Source organism: Oncorhynchus clarkii, chromosome 1 (genome assembly GCF_045791955.1).
Source record: "Oncorhynchus clarkii lewisi isolate Uvic-CL-2024 chromosome 1, UVic_Ocla_1.0, whole genome shotgun sequence".
In the NCBI taxonomy this organism is placed as follows: domain Eukaryota; kingdom Metazoa; phylum Chordata; class Actinopteri; order Salmoniformes; family Salmonidae; genus Oncorhynchus; species Oncorhynchus clarkii.
Window position 1 is genome coordinate 34010598 of NC_092147.1, and position 18139 is coordinate 34028736.

Here is an 18139-nt window from a genome sequence, read left to right on the forward strand (position 1 = left end):
TGCGCATGCTCTGAGGACGCGGCTAGGGATGCCGTCTGGGCCGGCAGCCTTGCGAGGGTTAAAACGTTTAAATGTTTTACTCACATTGGCTGTGATGAAAGAGAGTCCGCAGGTTTTGGTAGCGGACCATGTCGGTGGCACTGTATTGTCCTCAAAGTGAGCAAAAGTTGTTAAGGCAGGGTTGCAAAGGAAATTACATATCTCAGACTGGCCAATAAAAAGAAAAGATTAAGATGAGCGAAAGAACACAGACACTGGACAGTGAAAGAACATTCGTGAGACGCAGAAAAATGAGACACAGAAAAATGAAAAGATGCTGGAGGAGTGCTTCACGCCATCTGTCAAGCATGGTGGAGGCAATGTGATAGTCTGGTGGTGGTAAAGTGGAAGATTGATCAGGGTACAAGGGATCTTGAAGAAGGAAGGCTATCATTCCATTTTGCAACACCATGCCATGTCCTGTGGATGGTGCTTAATTGGAGCAGGCAGCTGGTATTCTGTCTATAATGGAGTGGCCAGTACAGTCACCGGATCTCAAACCTATTGAGCTTTTGTGTGAGCAGCTTGATCGTATGGTAAGTGAGAAGAGCCCGTCAAGCCATTCCAACTTGTGGGAGGTGCTTCAGGAAGCAAGGGCTGAAATCTCTTCAGATTACCTCAACAATGTGACAACTAGAATGCCAAAGGTCTGCAAGGCTGTAATTGCTGCAAATTGAGGAATCTTTGACAAAAGCAAAGTTTGAAGGACACAATAATTATTTCAATTAAAAATCATTATTTATAACCTTTTCAACATCTTGACTATATTGCCTATTAATTTTGAAACTCATTTCCTGTATGTTTTCATGGAAAACAAGGACATTTCTAAGTGGCCCCAAACTTTGAATGGTAGTATATTTTTGTGTTTTTATGTGCTGTTGGTATAGGCTCCTAGATTAAGTTTTAAATATGCTTTGATGTTGCGCTCCTAGTTTCAATTAAATGAGAGATGCACATGATAATTTGTTGTATGGCTTTTTCCTCAAACCTTTTCCTCAACCCTTCAATCCGTGTCCGGGCCGGGTGAGGTTTCCCGTGTTGAGTCAAATAAAGCCGCAAAAGATGAGAAAAGATGAGGAATTTATTCTGCAAATGTTATGAAAATAAATTGGAAATAACATACTATGTGTAATTATTATAGCCGATTTACGCTCTTCTCTGCATCTTGTTATTATGTTTTTATGAATAAGCTTTTCATCATATCCACCTTTTGCACCAAAACATACAAACTTGCCCGTTTGTAATACAACACTCAATAGAACATGTGCCTACGCACGTTCTAAAGTTTGGGTGGAGGAAAGGAAATTCTCATGGCAATTGGGGTATATTTTGTAAGTACGCAACATTTAAAAATGAGGCCTTATGGAATTATGGAATCAAAGACACCTGCAGAGTTAATTTAGATCAAACAAAACAGTGTTAAAAAAAAAAAACGTCCCTGCAAATGTTAAGGATGGAAGGGGGCATGACTTAAAAAATGCCAGTGATAACTAATTTGCCTCTGCTAGTGTTAAAGAGAGGAAGAGATAGATACAGAGACATACAGACAGATACAGAGATATTAAACAGACAGACTACTACAGACAGACGGACGGACGGACAAACTGACACAGGAACAGACTGACACAGAAACAGACAGACTGACACAGAAACAGACAAACAGATACACAGATAGAAGTAAACACTTAGACGGAAGTAAACACTTAGACGGACAGATAGAGGTAGATAACAAGCTCGGCTGTGATTATTCTGGTTGGCTGCCTGCTGAGCGATTTCCGTCTAACCCTTTCTGCTCCATACCAATGCATGCTGGGTAAAGCTGGATTATTTCATGCTAATCTCCTCATGTTTATGCAAATGTTTATGCAGCCATTTGTTGAGAGCCTCCAGTGAGGTGACCTTAGAACGAGAGAGAGAGAGCAAGAGAGAGAGAGAGAGAGAGAGAGAGAGAGAGAGAGAGATATTACCTTGAATGAACTATAGGACAAAATAAAAACCCTCCAACCCAAAAAGGCCTGTGGTGTTGATGGTATTCTCAATGTAATGATGAAGTATACAGACAACAAATTCCAATTGGCTATACTAAAACTCTTTAACATCATCCTTAGCTCTGGCATCTTCCCCAATATTTGGAACCAAGGACTGATCACCGCAATCCATAAAAGTGAAGACAAATTTGACCCCAATAACTACGGTGGGAAATGCGTCAACAGCAACCTTGGGAAAATCCTCTTCTTTATCATTAACAGTAGACTCGTACATTTCCTCAGTGAAAACAATGTACTGAGCAAATGTCAAATTGTTTTTTTTTACCAAATTACTGTACGACAGACCACGTATTCACCCTGCACACCATAATTGATAAATAAACAAACCAAAACAAAGGCAAAGTCTTCTCATGCTTTGTTGATTTCAAAAAAGCCTTTGACTCAATTTGGCATGAGCGTCTGTTATACAAATTGATGGAAAGTGGTGTTGGGGGAAAAACATACAACATTATAAAATCCATGTCCACAAACAACAAGTGTGTGGTTAAAATAGGCAAAAAACACACACATTGCTTCCCACAGGGCTGTGGGGTGAGACAGGGATGCAGCTTAAGTCCCACCCTTTTCAACATATACAGTGAGGGAAAAAAGTATTTGATCCCCTGCTGATTTTGTACGTTTGCCCACTGACAAAGAAATGATCAGTCTATAATTTTATATAAAAATAAACGTCTATAAAATAAACATATGTCAAAAATGTGTCTTTTATACAGGTAACAAGCTGAGAATAGGACCACACTCTTAAAGGGAGTGCTCCTAATCTCAGTTTGTTACCTGTATAAAAGACACCTGTCCACAGAAGCTATCTATCAATCAGATTCCAAACTCTCCACCATGGCCAAGACCAACGAGCTCTCCAAGGATGTCAGGGACAAGATTGTAGACCTACACAAGGCTGGAATGGGCTACAAGACCATCGCCAAGCAGCTTGGTGAGAAGGTGACAGCAGTTGGTGCGATTACTTGAAAATGGAAGAAACACAAAAGAACTGTCAATCTCCCTCGGCCTGGGGCTCCATGCAAGATCTCACCTCGTGGAGAAATGCAAAAAATATCCTCTGTGTACAACGTAAAACACCAAAAAATGCATGCAGAGCAGAATTAGGCTGATACCGGCTAATAGAGCCCCAAAATCCAGAAAAGAGCCATTATATTCTACAACCACCTAAAAGGAAGCGATTCCCAAACCTTCTATAACAAAGCCATCACATACAGCGAGATGAACCTGGAGAAGAGTCCCCTAAGCAAGCTGGTCCTGGGGCACTATTGACAAACACAAACAGACCCCACAGAGCCCCAGGACAGCAACACAATTAGACCCAACCAAATCATTAGAAAACAAACAGATAATTACATTGGAAAGAATTAACAGAAAAACTGAGCAAACTAGAATGCTATTTGATCCTAAACAAAGAATATACAGTGGCAGAATACCTGACCACCGTGACTGACCCAAAACTTAAGGAAAGCTTTGACTTTGTCCAGAATCAGTGAGCATGTGGACCTCTGACAGTCTCTATGGGTGTGCCACAGGGTTCAATTCTCGGGCCGACTCTCTTTTCTGTATACATCAATGATGTTGCTCTTGCTGCTGGTGATTCTCTAATCCACCTCTACGCAGATGACACCATGCTGTATACTTCTGGCCCCTCCTTGGACACTGTGTTAACTAACCTCCAGACGAGCTTCAATGACATACAACTCCCTTTCCGTGGCCTCCAGCTGCTCTTAAACGCAAGTAAAACTAAATGCATGCTTTTCAATCGATCGCTGCCCGCACCTGCTCGCCCGTCCTGCATCACTACTCTGGATGGCTCTGACTTAGAATACGTGGACAACTACAAATACCTGGGTGTCTGGTTAGACTGTAAACTCTCCTTCCAGACTCACATTAAGCGTCTCCAATACAAAAATAAATCTAGAATTAGCTTCCTATATCGCAACAAAGCATCCTTCACTCATGCTGTCAAACATACCCTCGTAAAACTGACCATCCTATCGATACTCGACTTCGGTGATGTCATCTATAAAATAGCCTCCAACACTCTACTCAACAAACTGGATGCAGTCTCTCACAGTGCCATCCGTTTTGTCACCAAAGCCCCATACACTACCCACCATTGCGACCTGTACGCTCTCGTTGGTTGGCCCTCGCTTCATACTCGTCGCCAAACCCACTGGCTACAGGTTATCTACAAGTCTCTGCTAAGTAAAGCCCCAACTTATCTCAGCTCACTGGTCACCATAGCAGCACCCACTCGTAGCACGTTCTCCAGCAGGTATATCTCACTGGTCACCCCCAAAGCCAATTCCACCTTTGGTCGTCTTTCCTTCCAGTTCTCTGCTGCCCATGACTGGAACGAATTGCACAAATCTCTGAAGCTGGAGACTCACATCTCCCGCACTAGCTTTAAGCACCAGCTGTCAGCGCATTTTACAGATCACTGCACCTGTACTGCACCTGTACTGTAAACAGCCCCTCTATCTACCTACCTCATCACCATACTGGTATTTATTTATTTATTTTGCTCCTTTGCCCCCCAGTATCTCTACCTGCACATTCATCTTCTGCCGATCTACCATTCCAGTGTTTAATTGCTATATTGTAATTACTTCGCCACCATGGCCTTAACTTACCTCATTTGCACTCACTGTATATAGACTTGTTGTTTTCTTTTGTTCTACTGTATTATTTACTGTATGTTTTGTTTATTCCATGTGTAACTCTGTGTTGTTGTATGTGTCGAATTGCTACGCTTTATCTTGGCCAGGTCGCAGTTGCAAATGAGAACTTGTTCTCAACTAGCCTACCTGGTTAAATAAAGGTGAAATAAATAAAAACAATTAAAAGCATAGCCTTGCTATTGAGAAAGACCGCCGTAGGCAGACCTGGCTCTCAAGAGAAGACAGGCAGGCACACTACCCACAAAATGAGGTGGAAACTAAGCTGCACATCCTAACCTCCTGCCAAATGTTCTGACCATATTAGAGACATATATTTCCCTCGGATTACACAGATCCACAAAGAATTCGAAAACAAACCAGATTTTGATAAACTCCCATATCTACTGGGTGCCATCACAGCAGCAAGATCTGTGACCTGTTGCCAGAAGAAAAGGGCAACCAGTGAAGAACAAACACAATTGTAAATACAATCCATGTTTATGTTTATTTTCCCTTTTATACTTTAACCATTTGCACGTCATTACAACACTGTAATTAACATTTGTAATGTCTTTATTCTTTTGGAACTTCTGTGACTGTAATGTTTACTGTTCATTTTTATTATTTATTTCACTTTTGTATTGCTTTGGCAATGTTAACATATGTTTCCCATGCCAGTAAAGCCCCTTGAATTGGAGAGAGAGAGAGAGAGAGAGAGAGAGAGAGAGAGAGAGAAAACAAACTGAAAATAAATTATAATATAATTTTGTTAATTTAGTTTGAAATGCTAGTTTCATTGTCTATGTGTGCACTTGTTTTTGAATATACTAAACCAGAGTTTCCCAAAATCGGTCCTCAGGCCCCAAGGTGTGCGCGTTTTGGTTTTTGCCCTAACACTACACATCTTATTCAAATGATCAAAGCCAGATGATTAGCTGATTATTTGATTCAGCTGTGTAGTGTTAGGGCAAAAATCAAAGCGTGCACCCCTTGGGGCCTGAGGACCAAGTTTGGGAAACCCTGTACTAAACCCACAGTTCATCCAATGCACTTTCTTTGATGAAGAGGTAGGTGTATTTGACGAAGAAATGTAAAAAATATATGACATTAATTGCTTCTTAGTGTTTTGTTGCATCTTCATCAAATCAAACAAAAACACACACACACACACACACACACACACACACACACACACACACACACACACACACACACACACACACACAGACTGTTTGCTAACTCGGACACTCTTATCTGTCTCTGTCTGGTTTTTATAAATACCAACTCCATCATGTTTTTCACACAAAGTAATTTCACTGACGAGGCAATCAAAGGCACGATATTTGTCTTCTTAAATGAATCACTTGAAAGGCATGAGAGTGGATTCCTCTGGAAAAGGAAATAGTTTTTCCCTCTTCCTTTATCACTCTAATCAGTCATTTAAAAGGGGAAGGCCTTCTTAATCAAATGTTTTGATTTATTTGTATACAACTAATTGATTTCTCAAGCACAGAATAGGGATTCTGTAGTCATTGTTATTCTTTTTTTTGCTATATTACAAGTTAACCCCATACGGTCGATGTCCGCACCCCCGCAAAATCTATTAAACTTTTTTTTATCCCCATAAAAATCCACCACTTCCATCTATGTTGCACTTCCGCATCTAAAATTGTCTGTAGCGTCAGAACGGTTTGGTCTACCAACTATTATGACCCCTCTACGGAAAGATGAGACTCTTGACACAAGACTCGTCTGAAGGTCCCCCGGGACCAGTTGAAAAAATGGATGGAAGTATATATGGAGACTGTTCAGTACCAAAAATAAGGGTTTAAATACATGTATACCATTTTTTCAAATAAATAAAATAATAACAATATAACAATAAAAATATCAATGTGTTTACATGGGCTAATACTGTAGCAATAAGGCCAAAAATATGTTTTGATCAAATAGCTTTTTTCTATTTTTTTTTATACTTTCAGGGGTTCTTAAAATTCAAAATCAAATAGCAAAATGATCTTTTGTATGTCCTTCTTAAAACAATTCCATATACACCACATGACCAAAAGTATGTGGACACCAGCTCGTCGAACATTTATTTCAAATTCATGGGCATTAATGTGGAGTTTGTCCACCTTTTGCTGCTATAACAGCCTCCACTCTTCTGGGAAGGCTTTCCACTATATGTTGGAACATTGCTGTGAGGACCTGCTTCGATTCAGCCAGAATGGTCGAGCACTGATGTTTGGTGATTAGGCCTGGCTCGCAGTTGGTGTTCCAATTCATCCCAAAGGTGTTCACTGGGGTTGAAGTCAGGACTCTGTGCAGGCCAGTCAAGTTCTTCCACAACAATCTTGACAAAGCATTTCTGTATTGATCTCGCTTTGTGCACGGGGGAATTCTCATGATGAAACAGGAAAGGGCCTTCCCCAAACAGTTGCCACAAAGTTGGAAGTACAGAATCGTCTAGAAAGTCATTGTATGCTGTAGCGTTAAGATTGTTCTTCACTCAAACTAATAAGAGGCCTATCCCAAACCATGAAAAACAGCCCCAGACCATTATTCCTCCTTCACCAAACTTTACAGTTGGTACTGTGCATTCGGGCAGGTAGCATTCTCCTGTCCATCAGATGGTGAAACGTGATTCATCACTCCAGAGAACGCATTTCCACTGCTCCAGAGTGGCCTACCACTTCACTGCTGAGCCGCTCTCGCTCCTAGACGTTTCTACTTCACGATAAAAGCACTTACACTTCAGTAAGGTCCTTCTAATGCCAACGTTTGACTATGGAGATTGTGTGGCTGTGTGCTCGGGTTCTATATACCTGTCAGCAACAAGTATGGCTGAAAAAGCCAAATCCACTAATTTGAAGGGGTGTCCACATATTTCTGTATATATAACTTTGTAGAAATCATTTGAAAGCTAGGGATGATTAGGTGGCTATAATATAATGATTGCCAGGTTGAATACTGGGATTAACACCTTTACTCCAGTGATAGTCTGATAGTTTCATGTGATATGGGATCTACAGGGACTTCATTTGAAGGATGGAGGAAAGCACCAAATAGACATTTATTCATCAACTGGTATGAGAAGGACAGCATTTACTAATGAGAATGAGATATGATGAGATTAATGGGATATGATGAGATTAAAAACAAGATTCCAATCTAATCGAATCTCATCTGAGGTCATCCATAGGGTGGGAGGGTCAATGTATGGACATTTACACTCCACTGCATTCCTCTACCATACTACATTTGAAAGTCAACCCTAATGCAGAACACCTGCTTCTGTCTCAGTACCGTCCACAATGTACACTGGAAAGCTTCCCTGTTGCATATTAAACAGGGTTCCTCTCTCCCCCTGTGTGCTGTAGAATGTCCTCTGACCATGGCATCTCAGCTGGAGGGCTGTGCAGACCTCATCAAGGTGCTGAAGAGTGGAGGAGCTCACCTGGACTTCAGGACCCAAGACGGCATCACTGCCCTGCACAAGGCTGTCCGCACCAAGAACCATACAGCGCTCATAGTGAGTACACACAGACGCGCATGGGCATGTACTCAGTGAATGGATGTGTCATCACTGAATGGCTCTGATATGACTCATATAATTGTTCTCATCTTGAGAGCTATAGCTGTAGCGGAGGGAAGCCCGTCATCTTGATGGACCATGACCCTCTTCTTGATCTACATGAGTGCGGCAGCCGATGATAGGAAATGTAGATGGCACAAAGGAAACATAGTGTTTTCATACATGGGTTTTAATAGGTCCTGTTGGGCTTGTTTCTGTGAGTGTGTGCATTGGATGTGTGTGAGTTCTCTAGCTCTTTCTCTCACTTTCTCTCTCTCCACTTTTCTCTCTCTCACTCTCTGCCAGACGTTGCTGGACCTGGGTGCGTCTCCTGACTATAAGGACAGTCGAGGGTTAAGTCCGCTCTATCACAGCTCTATGGTAGGAGGAGACCCCTACTGCTGTGAACTTCTGCTCCACGACCACGCTCAGGTGGGCTGTGTGGACGAGAACGGATGGCAGGAGATACACCAGGTAAACACACACATACAGAGCGCGACTGCTCTTCCCAGACATGGACACTACTGTAGACTGAGACTGTGTAATTGTGAGGAAACCTTTCCGATGGTTTTATGAGGAAGAAAATGTAGGGGACGAGCAACGAGGGAGACGTACAATATTAATTTCCTAATTTGATGGGGCACAAAAGCACTGCAGACTTAATAAGGTTTTATATGGAGGGAACGGGAGTAGCACTACAAGGCTGGATAAAACTATGCAGACCCTGTCATTATAGAAACCTTAAAGGACTGGAACACAAGAACTGTTAACAGTACTGTGTCCACAGTGTTCCATTGTTCCCACTGCTCTCTCTTCTCCTCTCCTCTTCACACCAGCATGTCTGGGGACCTCCATGGTTACCCCACACTCCTGCCTTGTTCTCCCCCACCAACAGCCTCTGTTTCTGGGGTAGCATGGTGCCGTCACCACACAATTCAATGAAGGGTTAGTCTGGAGGCTTGGAGACCTACAGTATAATCAGGCTAAACTGACAGGCTGTTGGTAAGAGAATGAAAGAGAGAGATGACAATGGAGTATGAGAGAAAGAGTATGTGTTTGAGAAAGGAACTCTTACCCATTTTGAATTGGGGGGAGATGAAGCTGACACTAAATCTGGGCCTACAGGCCAGCTTTCAGAGCTCTCCATTACTATACGACTATATACTCTATATGTTACCTTCCCTCTGTCCTCCATGGCATTAGAATGCATTGTGTGTGTGTGTGTGTGTGTGTGTGTGTGTGTGTGTGTGTGTCTGTGTGTCAGTCTGTCTGTCTGTCTGTCTGTCTGTCTGTCTGTCTGTCTGTGTATGAATAATAGGAAACACAAATGAAGAGTGCTATTAAAAATTACAATGTGTGCTGCTGGAACACACAGATAAGACAAAACAAAAGAGAGAGGGAACAATTCATATAGTGCCTGTGTGGGATAGAGAAATAGAGAAGATAATAGAGAAGAGAAATGGGTTGTCTCCAATATCACACAATTTATGATACCACAATCACCCAAAATATCTTAATAACCCAAACTGGCATCCGTGTGGCTCTAAGGCGGCCTTCTGGTTTGTCTCCCCATAAAGGCGTGTCGTCATGGTCACGTTCAGCACTTGGAGCACCTGCTGTTTTACGGAGCTGACATGGCCGCCCAGAACGCCTCTGGAAACACCGCCCTGCACGTCTGTGCCCTCTACAACCAGGTAAGACACTGTATGGTGTGTGTTGTCAGATAAGTAGTGGTGAGTAAGAAGTGGTTTAGAGGGGTTTGACAAATGTCTGTGTGTGTTAAAGCTGTCTTTTCTAATGTTGCTTTCACTTTTCTAATGTTGCTTTCACTTTTCTAATGTTGCTTTCACTTTTCTAATGTTGCTTTCACTTTTCTAATGTTGCTTTCACTTTTCTAATGTTGCTTTCACTTTTCTAATGTTGCTTGCATTTTGGGGTGGCAGGTAGCCTAGCGGTTAGAGCTTTGGGCCAATAACCGAAAGGTTGTTGAATCAAATCCCTGAGCTGACAAGGTAAACATCTGTTGTTCTGCCCCTGAACAAGGCAGTTAACCCACTGTTCCCTGGTAGGACATTGTTGTAAATAAACATTCTTAATTGACTTCCCTAGTTAAATGAAGGTTACAAGTTACCTGGTCAATTCAGGCAGTGTACTGATGCTAGGAGGGTGCAGATTGTATGGAGACAATGTAAGAGTCATATTGATAGTAGCAAGTGATTTAGAGATGAGATTGATAGGCTCCAATGAAACATTGATTTCTGAGTTTGGGGACTGAGCCTTAAGTGTTAATTGTGTTAATAAGTGTTAACGCATTAATTGAAAAGCGATGGCTCAGGTATTGAGAGCAGAGCACTAGGGTTGTGGGGTTGTTTCCTGTACGGGCCATGTCGACTGAATATGGCTTTGTATAAAAGTGTTTTTGTAAAGATTTCTGTCTGTGAAATGTACACACACACTGTGATGTAACACTGTGTGACAGTGTGTAGATTCTGTGCCAGAATCCTGCTGTACTTTTAACCACTAAGTGAACAGCATGGGGCGGGTGTGTGTGTGTGTTAGAGTGAAACCTTCTCCGATGACCATACTCATGTGCAATGACCTGTTTCCAAGGCTCTAGAACACTACAGTCTCTAGAGAGTGTGTACATGCACACACAAGTGTGTCTGAGAGAGTCGAGGAGAAGAACATCAATACTTCATCAAGGCTGTTTGTTACACATGCACGGCTGGAGAGAGAGTGAGAGGAGGAGGAGAGAGGAGGAGAAAGAAGGAAACTGTTGACATGTGCATTTAAAACTTAATAGGAAATTAGGGCTCATACAATCATGAATAAAATGGCATTAAGTGGCATATTTTAGGTGATCCAAAGGTCACTTAAAATTGGTAGCCTACCATGTTACCTTAAACAACACCGATTTAATTCTCTGAGTTATGCTAATGAATATTCGTGGACAAATGGGAAAGTTAGGGGAAAAGGTGTTACTCCTCCCTTTCATAGATCCTGTCTCTGCAGGGTCCTATCGTCACAGACATGTTTCATCCCTCCAGTGTTTAGAGATGCAGGAGAACACCGCTGAGCAGATCGATCCCATGGACAGAACTGTGGGGCTTAAAGGAATAAATGCAGGGACGGGGACTGCGGGGGGACAGGTGGTCTGGATGATTATCGAGGAATCAACACAGAGACACTAGCTCAGTGACATAGATTCATATGAGAGAGATGCAGAGGGAAGGGATATGGAGAGCGGAGAGAGACAGAGAGAGAGAGAGGGAAAGAGAAAAGTAGAGAGCCATACAAAGGAGACAGGGAAGAAAAAAGGAGGATGAAAGAGAAGGACATGACAGGCAGGCAGCCTCCAGATTGATGAGTCAATAAAGAGACAGTCCCAGTCAGTCAATCAGTCAGTCAGAAGTAGACTGGTTAATGAACAGAGTAGACTGGTTAATGCCACTACTAGAGGGGAGTGATTGAGCAGACACAACACCAGCTGAGAATGGGATAACAGGAATCTGAGGGAATGAGTGGAACCCAGGTGGAATCACACACCTGTCAGACAAGACATGGAGAAGGAACAGAATGGCATCAGGAAGATTCTAAATGTGAAAAGGCACACCTACTCATCCAAGGTTTTTCTTTATTTTTACTATTTTCTACATTGTAGAATAATAGTGGACATCAAAACTATGAAATAACACATATGGAATCATGTAGTAACCCAAAACATTTTAAACAAATTAAAATATATTTTATCTTTGAGATTCTTCCAAATAACCACCCTTTGCCTTGACGACAGCTTTGCACACGCTTGGCATTCTCTCAAACAGTTTCATGAGGTAGTCACCTGGAATGCATTTCAATTTTTTAGCTAGTGTGCCTTGTTAAAAGTTAATTTGGGGAATTTATTTCCTTCTTAATGCATTTGAGCCAATCAGTTGTGTTGTGACAGGGTAGTGGGGTATACAGAAGATAGCCCTGTTTGGTAAAAGACCAAGTCCATACTATGGCAAGAACAGCTCAAATAAGCAAAGAGAAACAACAGTCCATCATTACCTTTAAGATATGATCAGTCAATCTGGAAAATTTCAAGAACTTTAAAAGTTTCTTCAAGTGCAGTCGCAAAAACCATCAAGAGCTATGATGAAACTGTCTCTCATGAGGACCGCCACAGGAAAGGAAGACACAGAGTTAACGCTGCTGCAGACGATAAGTTCATTAGAGTTAACTGTCTCTCATGAGGACCGCCACAGGAAAGGAAGACCCAGAGATAACGCTGCTGCAGATGATAAGTTCATTAGAGTTACCAGCCTCAGAAATTGCAGCCCAAATAAATTCTTTGCAGAGTTCAAGTAACAGACACATCTCAACATCAACTGTTCAGAGGAGACTGCGTGAATCAGGCCTTTGTGGTCGAATTTCTACAAGGAAACCACTACTAAAGGCCACCGATGAGAAGAAGAGACTTTGGGCCAAGAAACACGAGAAATGGACATTAGACAGGTGGAAATATATCCTTTTGTCTGATGAGTCCAAATTGGATATTTTTTTGTTCCAACCTCTGTGTCTGTGTGAGACGGCGAGTAGGTGAATAGATGGTCTCTGCATGTGTGGTTCCCCATGTGTGGTTCCCCATGTGTGGTTCCCACCAACTGGTGACAATGTCAGTGATTTATTTAGAATTTAAGGCACACTTAATAAGCATGGCTACAGCCGCATTCTGCAGCGATACACCATCCCGTATGGTTTTCTCTTAGTGCGACTACCATTTGCTTTTCAACAGGACAAGAACCCAACACACCTCCAGGCTGTGTAAGGGCTATTTGACCAAGAAGGAGAGTGATGGAGTGCTGCATCAGATGACCTGGTCCCCACAATCACCCAACCTCAACCAAATTGAGATGGTTTGGGATGAGTTGGACCACAGAGTGAAGGAAAAGCAGCCAACAAAGCAGCCAACAAGCATATGTGGGAACTCCTTCAAGACAGTTGGAAAAGCATTCCAAGTGAAGCTGATTGAGAGAATGCCAAGCGTGAGCAAAGCTGTCATCAAGACAAAGGGAGGCTACTTTGAAGAATCTAAAATATGAAATATGTTTCGATTTGTTAAACACCTTTTTTGGTTACTACATTATTTCATAGTTTTGACGTCTTCACTATTATTCTACAATGTAGAAAATAGTAAAAAGAAAAGAAAAACCCTTGAATGAGTATGTGTTCTAAAACTTTTGACTGGTGCAGTATATTGTGGTAAAGAAACGTGGTGATGAAGTCTGCTGGATGCTTAAATGTTTCCTATAATATGACTAGTGCTGTGAGCAGGGAGAGGGATGTCCCTCTCTATAATTGGTCTCCTGGAGCATTTGTGTGTGTGTGTGTGTGTGTGTGTGTGTGTGTCTGTGTGTGTGTCTGTGTCTGTGTGTCTGTGTTTGTGAAAGCAGTTGATGCATAGGTTATCCCCCATTCCAATTAAAAAGAGCATGCACACAGAAAGACCCACTCACGAAGGGTCAAGATTTGGGAGAGATACTGAACAACCTCTCTTTCTTTCTCTCCATCACGTTCTCTCTGCTTTTACACTCGTCCCTCTCTCCCTTCTCTTATTCTCTCACCCCTGTCTCTCCTGTCTCATGCATGTCACCCTCCTTAATGGATATTTTCTCATTCTCTGTAGATTATTCTGCTAGAGTCTCCTGCCCAATGGAGAACAGACACAGCCCTCCTCAATATGTATTAACCACCCTAGCTAATTCACCGTCAGAGCCTTTATCTGGTACAGCTACAATTATGCTTCTCACCTTTAAGTGTAAACCAGAAGAGACGTTTAAACAAGAGAAAGAATTAGTGTTTTTGTGTGCAAATTTTACAGGCAACTAGTGATTAGCTAACATCCTCAGGGGTTCAACTCTATAGGGTTTTAGCTATATTAGCGTACTAGCATTAACATGATGTGATTACGGGGCTATTACAGGAGAGGCAATGCATTATTGAACAGCCTTGTTAGGTAGAGGATGTTCTGCTGACTGCTTATGTCTACCTCTGCTTACCTTAAAAATGCACACACACACCGGAGGCAGACACACACACACACGGAGGCAGACACACACACACGGAGGCAGACACACACACACGCGGAGGCAGACACACACACGGCGGCAGACACACACACACATGGAGGCAGACACACACACGGCGGCAGACACACACACACACGGAGGCAGACACACACACATGGAGGCAGACACACACACGGCGGCAGACACACACACACACAGAGGCAGACACACACACGGCGGCAGACACACACACACACACGGAGGCAGACACACACACACAGAAGCAGAGACACAGACACAGATGCAGACACACACACACGGAGGCAGACACACACACATGGAGGCAGACACACACACACGGAGGCAGACACACACACACGGAGGCAGACACACACACACGCGGAGGCAGACACACACACGGAGGCAGACACACACACACACGGAGGCAGACACACACACGGCGGCAGACACACACACACATGGAGGCAGACACACACACGGCGGCAGACACACACACACACACGGAGGCAGACACACACACGGCGGCAGACACACACACACACACGGAGGCAGACACACACACACGGAGGCAGACACACACACATGGAGGCAGACACACACACACACACACACACAGAGGCAGAGACACAGACACAGAGGCAGACACACACACGGAGACAGGCACATGCACAACTCAATGCAGGGTCACACTGCTTTCATGTAGTTTGTCACCAAAAGAAGGCTCTACAGCACTCTTACTATAGGTTCCTGTGAGATCAATGTAATTTGAACAGAGATGTGCGTTCCTGTGTGTGTGTGTGCGCGTGCGTGTGTGTGCGTGTGTGCATGCGTGATAATGACTCAATAGGGTCCAGGGAGAGAGCATGTTTGGTCAAGAAGATCAATCATAGAGCTGTTAATTCTACTCTGTGTTTTTAAATTAAATATCGATCTATACCCTGTAAACACATAACCCTCCCGTTAACGCATGGATCCCTCCTGAGAGAGGGAGAGGACTATACATTTACACACAGCACCAATGGCATAGGCTAATGACACACACATCCACAGCAACAGACACGCTATGTTAGGCTATGAATGGAGGGAGAGATTGGGGAACAGGAGGGTGATGAGAATGCAGAGGAAGGGAAGGGGAGTGGAAGGCTCTTTCTCTCTCTCTCTAACTCTGGTCAGTGTAATTAGCAGACTTAGCTCTGTTGGGACCAATTAGAGAATAGAGCTGGCACTCAATGGAGCCTCATATATCTTTTGTGTGTGTGTGTATGTGTGTGTGTGTGTGTGTGTGTGTGTGTGTGTGTGTGTGTGTGTGTGTGTGTGTGTGTGTGTGTGTGTGTGTGTGTGTGTGTGTGTGTGTGTGTGTGTGTGTGTGTGTGTGTGTGTGTGTGTGTGTGCGTGAGTGCTTGTTCGTGTGTGTGCTGATGAATTGCCCAGCTATATGCAACCAAAATCCCAACATTTTACAACTGATCGTAAAAAAAAAAGAAAAAAGAAAATGCTCTCTTTCTCTTCCTCTTTCAGGATAGCTGTACCAGAGTTCTACTGTTTCGGGGAGTGAATAAAGAGATCAAGAACTACAACAGCCAGACGGCCTTTCAGGTGAAACTCTCCTTCCTTCTGCTGGCCTCTATCAGACATTACGTTCTAGCTATACAATAACCACATGCCATAAGGAAAACTTTATATGACTTAATATGGGAGAAGGTTTCAGAAACTCTTGGAGGTCAAGAGAGGTGGACGTCAAAGATAATGTATTAATAATTGTTCTGCCATAACTACATGGCTTGAAGGCAACTCCACTTGAAACACTGTTTCTGTACTCTGGCCTGCCTCTGTGGCAAGATGTGTGATTAAGCCTGTGTCAAATTGACATTGACACAGATTTCCTCAACACATCAAAGTTAATTTGTTTGTACAGAGGGATAGCTGGCTCCACACAGCGCCAGCGCATGCACACACATTTGCCCACATACACGTGCACACGCTCACACAGTGCCAGAAATCAGAAACACACACTGCTATCAGACATCTGTTACAAGCAGCCTTTTAATGAAGGATTACTAATGTGTGAAATATGAATCAGAGAGAGAGAAAGAGAGAGAGAGAGAGAGAGAGAGAGAGAGAGAAAGCAAACAAAAGGATAACAAATTACAATATAATTTTGTTAATTTTGTTTGAAATGCTAGTTTTGTTGTGTCTGTGAGAGAGTGAGAGAGAGTAGTAGTGGCCAATGAGAGAGAGCGAGAGAGAGAGCGCAGTAGTTGCCAATAAGAGAGAGAGAGCGAGAGCGAGAGAGAGAGCGAGAGAGAGAGCGCAGTAGGGGGAGAGAGAGCACAGTAGGGAGGGAGGGAGGGAGGGAGGGAGGGAGGGAGGGAGGGAGGGAGGGAGGGAGGGAGGGAGGGAGGGAGGGAGGGAGAAAGTAGGGTTTGGATGGAATGTGTTCCCCTGTTGCCTGTTAGCTGTTAGAGTAGATGTAGCATACATCTGATAATTGGTTCCCAACATCTATTTTCTTGAAACAACAGAGGCTAAGGTTTATTCCAGACAGACGCAGAGACTGAGACAGCAGGTTTCAGCAGGGTTCTGTTCTCCCCCATGAGAATGGCAGTTTCCTATGGGAGCCTTGTTTTACGGAACACTTGTGTTGAGAAGCAGAATACTAACCTGTTTTTGGGAAGGGAACAAACACACAACATATGTGACTTACTCCTCTCCTTCCTTCCCTCCCTCTGCTCTCTTCTCCTTCTCTCTCTTCCCCTTCCCTCCTCTCTCCTCCCTCTTTCCTCCTCCAGGTTGCCATTATAGCAGGAAACTTTGACCTGGCCGAAATCATTAAGATCCACAAAGTGTCAGACGTTGGTGAGTAGGCGACATGCCATGGGTACGTGGCTAACAACATGTGGTCATTGGACTTTAATTGAGTAAATCACACCTCCATAGTGGTGTGAGAGGGTAAGAGAGTCCTCAGCCAAGTGACTGAAGCACTCGTACTATAGCCACTGTAATCACCCACTCTGTAATTATCCCTGATCATGTGCACTTCGTTGTGTGATTCAGTGTACTGGGAGTCAATATACTACATGTGAAAATTCTGCCATCTAGTGTTAGACAGAAAGAATATCCCAGATTCCTAATTCAATGCAGTAAGATGTATGTACACATAAAGCTATGTAGCCTTGGTACTACCTCAGGGAATGTAGTAAGGGAAAGGGGGATACCTAGTCAGTTGTACAACTGAATGCATCAAACTGAAATGTCAATTTAATCGACCCCTGTACACATTGTTATGTTGATTTGACTAGCAACATGTTGTGTCACCCTCTCCCAGTGCCTTTCAGGGAGACCCCCTCCTACACTAACCGTAGACGTGTGTTGGTGGGAGGACTGCCCTCGCCCCGCTCCCTTCTGCGCTCCGCTAGCGACAACAACCTCAACGGGGAGAGCGTTCACGGTCTGGGGCAGGGCCTGCGGCAGGGTCACGGTCGACAGGGTCAGTCTCCTGTCCCCTCTCTGAGGAGCCTGCCTGCACTGGGACAACACCAACAACACGCCAGCCTGGGGGAGGTGAGTGAGTGAGTGAGTGAGTGAGTGAGTGAGTGAGTGAGTGAGTGAGTGAGTGAGTGAGTGAGCGAGTGAGTGAGTGAGCAAACAAATGTAAAATAAATTACAATGTCATTTCGTTAATTTGGTTTGAAATGCTAGTTTTGTTGTCTGTGTGTGCATGTGTTTGTGAATATACTAAACCAG

At 43.4% G+C, this 18139-nt stretch overlaps 1 protein-coding gene across 1 annotated transcript in view; it reads left to right on the top strand.

Annotated features, from left to right (window-relative positions):
* The window catches only part of LOC139406385 (SH3 and multiple ankyrin repeat domains protein 3-like), a 254120-nt gene that overhangs the window by 146298 nt on the left and 89683 nt on the right, over window positions 1-18139 (top strand). The window contains 6 exon segments of the mRNA XM_071148926.1: window positions 8131-8282; window positions 8631-8798; window positions 9902-10018; window positions 15914-15991; window positions 17185-17251; window positions 17721-17956. Of these exon segments, the coding sequence (XP_071005027.1) occupies window positions 8131-8282; window positions 8631-8798; window positions 9902-10018; window positions 15914-15991; window positions 17185-17251; window positions 17721-17956 (818 nt within the window).